The sequence below is a fragment of the Callospermophilus lateralis genome, chromosome 2, assembly GCF_048772815.1.
Source record: "Callospermophilus lateralis isolate mCalLat2 chromosome 2, mCalLat2.hap1, whole genome shotgun sequence".
NCBI classification, from domain to species: Eukaryota; Metazoa; Chordata; class Mammalia; order Rodentia; family Sciuridae; genus Callospermophilus; species Callospermophilus lateralis.
In genome coordinates this window covers 9,281,968-9,294,091 of record NC_135306.1, presented here as the reverse complement: position 1 = coordinate 9,294,091, position 12,124 = coordinate 9,281,968, and the positions used below count along the sequence as shown (strand labels likewise).

The 12,124-nt window shown below is 37.3% G+C and overlaps 1 protein-coding gene across 5 annotated transcripts in view; it reads right to left on the bottom strand.

Moving 5' to 3' along the window:
* Positions 1-12,124, bottom strand: part of Mapkap1 (MAPK associated protein 1) — a 229,522-nt gene that overhangs the window by 174,048 nt on the left and 43,350 nt on the right. For all 5 annotated transcript variants that reach the window (XM_076845471.2, XM_076845473.2, XM_076845472.2 and 2 more), the window contains one exon: positions 10,189-10,337. In XM_076845471.2, the coding sequence (XP_076701586.2) occupies positions 10,189-10,337 (149 nt within the window). The remainder of the gene's footprint in view (positions 1-10,188; positions 10,338-12,124) is intronic.

Below are 12,124 nucleotides of genomic sequence, written 5' to 3'. Positions count from 1 at the left end.
AATTTCCTAAACTTACTTTCTTACATGTATCTTTGTCTAGGTGTTAAAACTTCGATTTAACAGAAAGGAATAGAGATATTAATAAAATACAGCTCTTATGATACTGCCATGTAGCTATAAGTCTCAAGAATAATGACATTTGGAGCTGGGGATGTGGCTCAAACAGTAGCACGCTCACCTGGCATGCGTGCGGCCCGGGTTCGATCCTCAGCACCACATACAAAGATGTTGTGTCCGCCAAGAACTAAAAAATAAATATTAAAATTCTCTCTCTTTAAAAAAAAAAAAAAGAAAGAAAAGAATAATGACATTTAAAATTCATCACTGCCATTTAAAAAAATGTCTGCATTTATGTGTGGAGAGTGTCATTCTGAGCTTCATTATAAGAGTGACCAAATCTCTCTCTAGGAATTAGTAGAACAAAAATTCAGATAAATACATGGAAGATAAGAAGCTGGTTTGGATCAGAACTATTCAATCATCTATTGCTCACTGCTGCCTCCATATCCTGGAATCTTCTATATTGATCTCTAGTACAATACCTATCACATGCAGTTTACAGTTTGGTGTTCATGAGTCTGTTCCTCTGCTCAGTCAGGTCACCTGAAGTCACAAACCACTGCCACAGTCCTCAGCACTGAGGACAATCCTGCATGTGACTTGTGGTTCCTCTACTTGTTGGCTATATGGCTAGTCTTGTCTTTTGAGTTCCTCCGGGGCAGTTAGCCACATCTAATTTATCAGATCTACTATGCAGTAAATGTTCAGAATGAGCCAATATAACGTGGGTGTTGAGGAAACGATTTGATGGATGAAAGGATGGATGTGTAAGAATTTATTCACATTACATACTGTAAAGATCAATAGAAATTAACTTTTGTGGGGAATACACAAGATTCTATATGTAAAGCATTCCTCTTTCCCAATACCAATCTTGTTCTTTTTTACATGTTGGGAAATTGAGATTACAGATGCAGTAACTTAACCAACCCACACAACTGACAATAAGTTCTAAACCACTCTGGTAGATTTCTAGTTCACTGGTAAAGGAAAACCATTTGTTTGTAAATTCTGAAAAAATTTCAAATATTAACAATGTTTTTGTTTTCTTCATAAAAACAACTATAAGAGAGTATAGGAAAGACAGGTATGGTGCTGGAATAAGGAAAAAAGCACTAAACACCAGCTCTGTCACATACTAGTGAGGTATCCTTGAGCAAATCCTTGCCCTCTCCTTCCTCATCTGTAAAACCGTAATACATAACCCATATCACAATTTTGTTATGAGAATTAAAATAAAGTGGCAGTATATACTTAAAAAGATTAACTCTTCAAGAGTTCAAGTTTTCCATCTATAGCCCTTCTATCTGTCACTGCTGTCAATCACTTACTTGATCACAAAACTATGGAACCTTAAAACTAAAGGAATTAAGCCAAAATCTTCATTCTAAATATTCAGAAACTAAGGCTCATAGATGGGAGATGACATGTCCCAGCTCCCAAGGGAAGAATGGCATGATCAGGCTGAACGCTCACTATTCCATGTATGTATTTCTTCTAACACATGGCCTTCTAGTCTGGAAATCAGATTTCTATTTTGTGCATAGGAATGTCATTAAACAATGAAAATTAAAATCTCTAAGACTTGACACCTGGGTTCTCTGTCCAGCTAGGTGATCCTAGGTTGTCACCAGTTTTCTCTGGATCAGGGTCTTCAAGATAGTAATTGGGGCCTCAATCTTCTAGAAGTAGAAGAAAATCTCTATACTGAAAAGCATGCAGGGTAAGGCACTCCAGGATGAGGCACAGCATAAAATCCCACCATCTGGAGGTCTCACCACACCCACATGGGCTTCTCCTAGGCATTTCCTAGAACCTCAATGCTTGGTGTTCATTCCCAGCAGATTTCCTATACCATTAGCTAATTAATTAATTGGTCTCACTATCCTCACAAACCTGCTAACCTCACCTCTCCAGTTGAACTTATTCAGGACTTCTCAATGCTCTTAGGTTAAAAAGAACACTTCTCCCAGCCATACTGGTCAGGTCCTGGAACTTCACCGTGATCTACCCCACCCACAGGGCACCAGTCCCACAGCCTCCTTTCTGTTCCTGTAAATTGCCAAGCTTCCCCTTGCCTCAGGCTCTCTGTACATCATTTCTCTTCACTCTTCACTGAGCCAGCTCTTACTCATCCTTGAGTTTGCAGGTCAAGAGTCACCTTCACAGGAATACAAGCCTGAGCCTCCCAGAAGAGGACAAAGGCCCCTACAATGATGCTGTTAAGGTACCAAGTACCTCTCCTGTGCGCTGCTTTAGCTGTATTATGACTTGAATTTGACATTTCATTTGGTAACTATTTATGTTCCATTTCTTTCCCACCAGGGAAGAAGTTCCATGAGGTTAGAAACCTTCCATGAGGTCAGAAACCATCTTGCTCATCACTTCATCCACCACTTACTTATTAAATAGTATCTGACGCACAGGAGGCCTTCACTAAAGATGAATTAAGTGGCTAGCATTATGGTAAAAAGAAGGGAAAATGACAGTCTCGCAGCACTGGCCATGTACTCAGCATTTTACAGTGGACGCATTTCCCATCTTCATTAAATCCTCAACATCTTTTTTTGAGGATAGGATCTTGCTAAATTGCTGAGGCTAACCTTGAACTCATGATTCTCCTCTTCAGTCTCCAGAGTAGCTGAAATTACATGTACATGACACTGTGCCTGGCTCCTCAAGACATTTTATGATTATCATTAACCTCATTTTATACACATAAAAACAGGCTCAAAGAGACAAAGTTATTTGCCTAATATCACAAAATAAGTAACTGGCAAAGTTAGAATTTTAATCTAACCTGACAAACATTTTCTTCCCACTGCAAAATTTTGCCATATTTGAAAAAACTTTAAAACAGCAGTGCATTCTACCCCTAGAGAAAACTTTTGGAAGATGGCTTATGACCAAAGACTGGCAAGGCTCAAAACAAACTATGGAAATGGCAACTAGAGAGAAAGCTCAGAGTGAAACAAGCTAGCTTTAAGAATTCAGCAATGGGGGCTGGGGATGTGGCTCAAGGGGTAGCGTGCTCGCCTGGCATGCGTGCGGCCTGGGTTCAATCCTCAGCACCACATACAAACAAAGATGTTGTGTCCGCCAATAACTAAAAAATAAATATTAAAAATTAAAAAAAAAAAAAAAAAAGAATTCAGCACTGAACTGGGGTGTAGCTCAGTGGAAGAGTGCTTAGAATGCACAAGGCCTAGCACCCATCCCCAGCACCACAAAAAGGAAAAGGGGAAAGAAAAATAATCATAATAATTCAGCATACAGTATCAGAGTAGGATGCTAAAACATTTTCTTTTGTTGTAAGACATCTGTTTAACTCGTTTTGAATACAATTCAGACAGAAATCTCAAGGTCTTCCCTTAGAATTTTCAGTATAATGTCAAGCAACAGAAAGAGCAGAGTATGAATAAAATGGTAAAGGGCAAATAATCTCATTTAAAATATATTTAATGAATTTGATCCATTAGTACCCAACTCCCCTTTTACATGTTGTATAAAAGGGTAGTGAATACCTGATATCTTCTTTTAGGAATAGAATAAAGAAAACCGGCTTATGAAAGAAAAACTAGCAAATCATATGCACAGATAAGTAGCCAAGATAACTTGCTAGGAAAGTACTCCACCACTGAGCTACAACCCCAGCCCCAAAACTGAGTCTTAGGTAACCAACTTTATGCTCAGTCTCTGGGATTGGGAGAGGAAAGCATGACAGCTGGGCAGGTGGAGAAGAAAGGCCAAAAGGTTCAAGGCCACTGCCCCAGCTCAGGCAGCAATAAGCAACGGTGTTGGAGAGTAATACAGCCAACACTTTTTTAGCCCAGACTGTAATTTTTTGAAAAGAGATTCTGAAGTAAAAGTAGCTTAATATAGTAGAAGGAATCATTCCCATGATAATGGCAAATTTTCCAAGTTCAGATAAGGGGCATTTTCCTCTAAAGGTATTTTTTTTTTTAAATGATTTCAATTCACTGACCTTTTCTAAGTTTCTAACATTTCTTAGTGGCTTTATGCTTTTCTACAAAGTTTTAAGCAACTTCTTTGAAGAGAGCTATTTAATGCCAATGATTGTAGAAAACATTTGTTCATAATTATCTAGACATAGACTGGAACAATGCTGAAACAAGAGCAGCATGCAAAAATGTATTTAAGGACTATCATCCCAAAATGCTGCTAAAAGCTATTAACCAGTATGTGTTAATTGCCACAGCATTCATATTAATTTTCACTTCAGGCTCGACATTGTGGAATATTTCCCCTGATACATTTTAAACAAAGTTTAATTTAAGGAACGGCTTCTATCAACACTTATGAAAATTAACAGCCAAGCAATTAGCACTCATGAATTATCCCTTCCCCCATACTCTCCGCAGTTTCCCTGTTAAAACAGTTTCTAACAGAGAAGCGGTTACTTTCTAACAAGTTAACACAATCGAAGTCACAGTTATCTATAGGAACCAGAACTGGTTCTGCTTTATTAAGTACTTGTCAAGGCAAACATTCCCTTATATTTATCGTTTCCCTTGTACTTAGCTTAGTCAAATAGGTAAGATATTTAAATTTTATTAGCAATTGCCTTCTCAGCTGATGTTTAAAAAATAACCACTGAAATAAATAAAAATAAAAATAAAACGCCATTAGACTCCTGAACTTCTTATGCTCTGTTCTACACTATAGGGTGCTAAACATCTTGTTTAGGTTCCTCTCACCAAATCCCTTCAAGAACATAAAGAAGCACACCGATGCCTCCCCTGGAGAAAGAGACAGAGTGCTTCCTGTGCACTGCATGTCCTTCTACAGAGGTCTCACAACTTTTAATCCTCAGGAGGAAGATACGCCATCATTCTTTCATTCTGTTGTAAGGACTGGAGCTGGTAGTGGAGGAAAAATACCTTTTCCTTCTAACTCGCTAAGTTCTTGGCTGGGTCCTTTGTAACAAGAAACAGATTAATAACAGAAAAGCATCCAAATTTATTCAATATAAATTTTACATAATATGAAGCCTTCATAAGGAAATGAAGATCCCAAGAAATAGTTTAACTTGAGCGTTTTTATTCTAGGTATGATGCAAAGTAGAAAGTCATTGGATAATATGACAAAAGGCATGAGATTCCTCTTAGCATCCTCCACCTTCAGAGGTATGGAGGCTCCCTTCCTCAGGCGCAAGCAAACACCCATCTCATGAAGGTGTGGTGACCTGCTTCAGGGGAGAAAAGCTTCAGGGGAAGGTCAAATAGTTCTTCCTGCCATTTCTCAAATTCCTTCAGCTTATAATAGTCAATATCCCAAAGTGCCATATTTTGGGGTAATGTGTCTTAAACCCTAGACTAAGCTTCATGAGATTAAGTAACTAGCCTGCAGGCTCACTGAAAATGGCATCTTCAGGATGCAAATCAAGGTCTTCCGTATAGAATAAGTCACGTTATTAACTACACTATTAAATTATACTGTGTCTCACTGTGGAGTCGCTTTATCCTAGCATTATCCTATTTGATGGTCTCATCTCCCTAGTGAGGTCATCCTTCACAAAGGTAAAGAAACAGATCAAGAAGAAGAAAAAAAATTGAGATGATACAACTTATAAACAGTACCATCTCTAAATAAGTGTATTTATTGACAGGAAATGGGTACTTGAACTTCTCATGACCTAATGCTGATATTAGTATTTGCAAACTCTGTTTGACCAGAAGAGTAATGCTATGCTAGCAAAAGTTTCTCAAGCAGGGTTATGAGGATATAGCTCAGTTGGTAGAGTGCCTACCTTACATGCACAAGGCCCCGAGTTCAATCCCCAGCACCACAAAAATAAAAGCTTCTCAAGCAAGAGCTAAGGCATGAAAGGGCAAGACTTAGAGTCACCTCTTCAAAGGGTGGAGAAACAGTGGGACAATCCACATATCCTGGGGCACTTAGGGCTAGTGCTGCATGTTTCCTGCCTGTCAACCCAGCCATGCCCTCATATCCTCAGAGCAATTCCCAAACATGACCATAATTTCCCACATACAGTGAAATCAGAAAGACTGGTGGGGGAAGTTTTTTGAGGTTTTGTTTTGCTATTCAGAGGTCCCGTTTTCAACTGCACCAAAGAAAACAGGCAGATGACTAAAGGCTCATTTTGCCTCATCTGACCCAAGCATCCCTTGCAGCAGGCCTTGGACTTCTTTCAAATGTTCAGTAAACAGACTTAATCCAAGGATCTAGAATAAGTCACAGACAACACCATCATTTTGCCAAAGAAATAACAGAAACACAATAATAAGCCTAACCAAAAAAACCCCGTATGGGGCTTGGGTGATAGCTCTGTGGTAGAACGCTCACCTCGCATGTTCAAGGCCCTGGGTTCGATCCTCAGCACCACATAAAAATAAATAAATAAAAAGTTATAAAAAAATTAAAACCAAAAACAAAAAAACCCTGCAAAACTGCAATAAAGAATAGGCCTCGGTGCCTTTCATGCACAAGGCCCTGGGATCAATCCCCAGCACCCCCAAAAAAAAAAAAAAAGCCTCGGTACAGCTTTTCCCTTTCAATTTCATGTTTTAAAAATCATTAACTAACACACAGAAAATTATAAATTATTATCCACCTACAGAAACCAAAAATTACTTGAATATATTTGCTTTGATTTAGCACAAAAGTTGAGAAAGTTGCTTACCCTTAGACTCATTAACACCAACAATCCAGTTTGCACAAACTGTTAAAGACACTAGATGTGGCTGCTTTAACTGCAATTGTAAAGCCATACCAAAAGCAAAATGCTTTTTTCAAATCTAACGACAGCTTAGTTTTAAGGAGGATTTCACAGCAGCTAGTCTCTTGAGGAAATACATAATTAAGTAGTTTTTTAGCATATTTAATTAGACCCCAAACTCTTCCCTGTTCCCTTCTCTCCCCAATTATGTACCATTTACCCAAGAGACCTAGGCAACTCAGTTAATTATGTAAATAAGGCCAGCATTATTCCCAAGAAAAGCATTGTGAATATTTGTAGGGGAAAAAAAAAACTACATATTTCAGTGGCTTTAACAAATCTTTGTAGGGAAAAAAAATTTGATGCATTTGTATGTGTATATGTATATATATGCATCAAAATGCATGGAAAATCCTTACATTTGAGGGAAAAGGCATATAGTGCCAATGACAAGATGGTGAATCATTAAAACAAGACACTTATTTCATTTCTTAAATATGAGCTGAATAAAAATAAAATAATTTTAAGTTACAACAGTAACAAAAATTTAGTGCTAAACGTCAGATGATTTATGAGCAGAATCAATCTGGATATTATTAAAGTCGACTCACATGGAAAAGGCTTTATTATCAAGGGGTTGACATGATCTTAACTCTAGAGGCAGCCATGGTGCTGTTATAACTACTACAATCCCATTATTATGCAATCACAAAATGCTAATTTGATCATTTTGAGGTGTTATTTGAATAGTCATCTTAATTTCTAGGTTACAAAAAGGCTTGACTCAAGTATAATTCTCTATTAATCATTGAGATGTCATTGACTATCATATTGATGCATTTCACAAAGATAAAGAAAGACTAATTTAATATGTACAGTATAATATCCTTCAAACATTAGCCACTTTCATTACATATCTGCCAAATGCATCAATATTAAATAATAGATGAGAGCAAGGGTTTAATTGTATTTTAGCAATTGTAATATGTAGGATAATAATAAAATACCATCATATCATAAGATAGACTTATCAATATATAAATCTTTTTTAATCAATGTGTAACAGTGACTGCTCCATGCTTACATCCATTGTAGATTACAAAAGGGCCAACTATGACAAAAGCAGAATCTTAAGTGCAAACACACACCTAATAAAAACAATTCCTTGTGACTAAGAAAATGGCTTCATTTTAAAAAATTTCTCCCTGGCACTTCAAAAGTTAGAACATGGGATACCAAATAAAGTTAACAACCTTCTCATGAATCCAAACCTCAGTAAAATAATAAAATCTAATGGCATAAGAGAAATTCTAGTATGTAATATTTTTAAAGGTCTACGCTACTTTCTTGGTATGAAAGCATTATCACACATTATCATTCTAGCAATTTCATCCTTCCATAGTAAGATGGTATCAGGCAATGGAAGAAAATAAATTCCAGCAGTGTCTCCTAATCCCAACAAACAACTTCTCACCTATCTGAATGAATGAATTATAATATATGTTTTTTAAATCCTCTGCAGTCCAACTAGCCATTTCCTGAGACTGACATTCTTCTTCCTGGAGTAGTTCCTTCGCTCCCCACATTCCACAGGACAGGAGCAGGAAGTACAGGCAGGCAAAAAAGAAGCTTCACAGTAATACAATCTACATTTTACTAAAAGTGCTTTCAGATGTTTTCTGGAGGAAATTCCTAGGCACATAAGGATCTTTATGGTATTTATATGTTTGTTTCTAGCTCTTGCTCCTCCTCTACAAACTAACAACTTCACCATGCAAGCTTATTTCAACTATAGAAACAGGCTGAATCATCTGAGGTAAATGTTTCAAGAGAAAATCTCTCTGCTCAAATTAGACTACCCACAGAACTGCCATGTGAATAAGAAAAATGCAAACATAAGCAAAAATGTGTTTATTAATTGCAGTAGTACTTTAAAAAAGACAAATTGTATACAACTCCAGGCAACAAGTTATCATTCAAGCACCCCCACACCACTGCCAGGCAGCAAACATAATGGCAATAAATACAAAAATCAATTGCTACTGTCTCTTGAAAAAGGCCCCACTCAGCTCAGCACAGGGGTACAGAATAGCAGGAAATGGGGTGAGGAGCAGGGCACTGCACATGGAACTAGGGTCCACCTGCTACAGTGGCCATTTTTCTAAGAGAAAAAATAAAGTTTTTTTTAACAGCAAGTTGATAGAATGAATAGGCAGAAAAAAAATAAAGTCAGACTCCAAAGCAGGTGCCAAACAAAACCCTTAACCTGTGAAATACTGAAATAGCCTAGAAATCTGAAAGGAAGCTCAAAACTTCAACAATTTCTGCATAATGAACAATCAGACAAAATAATGCAAATTGCCTCCCAGAACCACTTTCAAGCTTCCAAACTTAATTAGACCTTGATTAATCGCAATCCAACTAGCCCAAACCTCAAGAATACTTAGGAAACAAAACAAATTTATACACACACGTATTCCTCCCTCTCTAAAATATATGTGTGTGCCAGGCATTGTGGTGCATATCTGTAATCCCACAATTTGGGAAGCTGAGCCAGGAGGATTGAAAGTTTTAAAAAGACAAATTGTACACAACTCCAGGCAACTTAGTAGTTGTATACGACTCCAGGAAACTTAGTAGCCAGCCTCAGAAACTTAGTAGCCCCTGTCTCAAAAATAGATAGATAGATAGATAGATAGATAAGCAAGCAAGTTGGGATGTAGCTCAGTGGTAGAGCGCCTCTGAGTTCAATTCCCAGTATTACAAAAAAAGAAAGAAGATGTAAGTCAGGTGCATGGTGCACACCTGTAATTCCAGTGACTGGGGAGGCTGGGGCAGGAGGATTGCAAGTTCAAGGTCAGTGTGGAAAACTGAGCAAGACACTGTCTCAAAATTTTTTAAAAATAATAAAATGAAAGGGCCAAGGATGTAAATCAGTGGTACATCACCCTTTGGTTAAACCATTGATACCAAAAATAAAAGATAAAATATGTACGTGTATATGTGAAGGTGTGTACTGGGAAGGATTAAAACAGTCCTGAGACATCTATATAGATATATAGAGAAGAATCTCAGGACTATTATGTTTTTGTTCTGTGTTTTTTAATTTCTTAGATGTCAATGAACTTTATTTTATTTATTTATATGCAATGATGAGAATCAAACCCAGTACTCAAACATGCCAGACAAGCATTCTGCCACTGAGCCACAACCCCAGCCCAGGGCTATTATGTTTTAATCCTCCCAAATACATTATGGTGGAATAACATTAAGCCCAATTCTTACCTTTCTATGTCTATGATCTTAGAATCTGTGACATTTTATAATCACTGAGGGATTTTTGAAACCCTAAATCTAGAAAAATAACAACAACTCCATTCAATGGTACTTCTATATTTAAAGGGACAAAGTTTCATTGCTTTGCTTACCTTGCCGTCAAATTTGGAATACTCATTAAAGGGATTATTCAGCTGCAAAGGGCACTGCTCCAGGCGTACAGATAATATGGACTGCTTTCCAGAACTTGGAGGCTTCTCTTTGAGGGATTTTTTTTCAAACAGTGACTTTAACTCCTGGGCTGTGATACAAAAGAAAGATAAAAACATCTTTGTGATTACACACAGAGAAACAGCTTGTCCATCTTCCCTACAAAGTCTTCCTTGGACTCCTAAGGAGGGGACAACCAGGGACATGTTCTGGTCTGATGTATGTGGAAAGCCACACATATATTCCATGTTTGGACAGGAAAGTCACAACACTCAAAACATGCAGGCCAGGACTGTCAATTTAGAAGGCCTAAGGTTTAAGGAAGGGGGCTGAGTCAAACAAAGCAACAGAACAGTCATCCTGTAAGAAAAGCATTCACAGCTAGGATACAAAGCTTTGTCCTGGCTTTGCCACCAATGGTAAACAATGTGATACTAGACAATTCACTAAACCTCTTCAGGTTGGTCAAACAGGTAATCCTGAAGATCTCTCCTGGCTCTAATGCTATGTGATCTTAGAATTCTAGTTCTTCAAGGTCAGGATCCACATCTTAATTCTTAAAATGACACCCAGCACAAGATCTGGATGATAAAGATGAAGAAAAGAGAGAAAGGATATCTGTAATTAGCACATATTGTGCAAGCCAATGTATCTTATTTAATCCTCATAACAAGCCTATGAGGTAGATCCTTGCATTATGTCAATTTTCTCAATGTGGAGACAAATTAGAATACTTTGATGAGCTGTAGGCTAGTAAGTAGCAGAGCTAGGATTTGCATTCAACTGAAGCTCTTTATCAACTAAGTACTATAGAACATATCAGATCCTCAATAAGTTTTGTTGCATGAATGATGATTGAATAAAATATTATTAAATCATAATTTTCAACTCTTATTAGTGAATCAAGACAAGTCAGTTCTGAATCTACTCCAACATCATTTAATTCTCTAAAGTAATTTAAATATTGATCAAGGTGGAAGTTAGATGGTAAGTACACAGAGGTCCTTATACTTACACATTTTGTCCATATTAGAAACCATCAATACTTAAAACTTTATCAATTAATTAATTAATATATGTATAGATGTATTATAGTATTGAGAATTGACCCCAAGGGCACTCTATCACTAAGCTACAACCTCATTCCTTTCTGTTTTGAGACAGGGTCTTGCTAAGTTGTCAAGACTGGCCTTGAGGAGGCTTAACTGATACATTAAAATGTGAATCACTTCACAGATGGAATATGCCCTCTCATTTGACCTCTTCTCTCACATTTCTAAATGAGCGACATTTTCACTGAGAACATCTCCTTCCAAAATGGAATTATTGGCCTGAAGTCAATGGTAACTAGGATGTTGTGACACTCTCCTATCATTTGTTCTGGATTGAATCAGGAAAACTGTGGCCACTGAGTTAAGGTTAAATTCTTGCAGAGACAGTGAGAAGATGATCACAATGGTGATCACGCATGGCAATGTATGAAAATTTGCTAATAAATAAAGTACACCTCCCATATGGAAAAAAAAAAAAAAAAGACTGTCCTTGAACTTGAGATCCTCTGCCACAGCCTCCTGAATCGCTGGGATTATAAGCCTGTGCCATGGCTCCTGGATACTTAAAACTTTTTCAATAAAGTAATCTCAGATTTTCAAATCTGCAGGTTCAACCCTATTTCATTCCTGAGTACAATCAAAGTAAACCAAGAAAAATCAATACAACTGTGAAAAAGTCATTTAGAACGTTTTAAACGTGTAACTTAACTATCCTTCTAACAGTCTGCTGAGGCAAATTCATCTAAAGACTCACTGCAGATAAAAGTAGCAAATCAGAAGAAAAATACAGTAACACTCCCCCTCACCTTATATAAGAGAAACATTT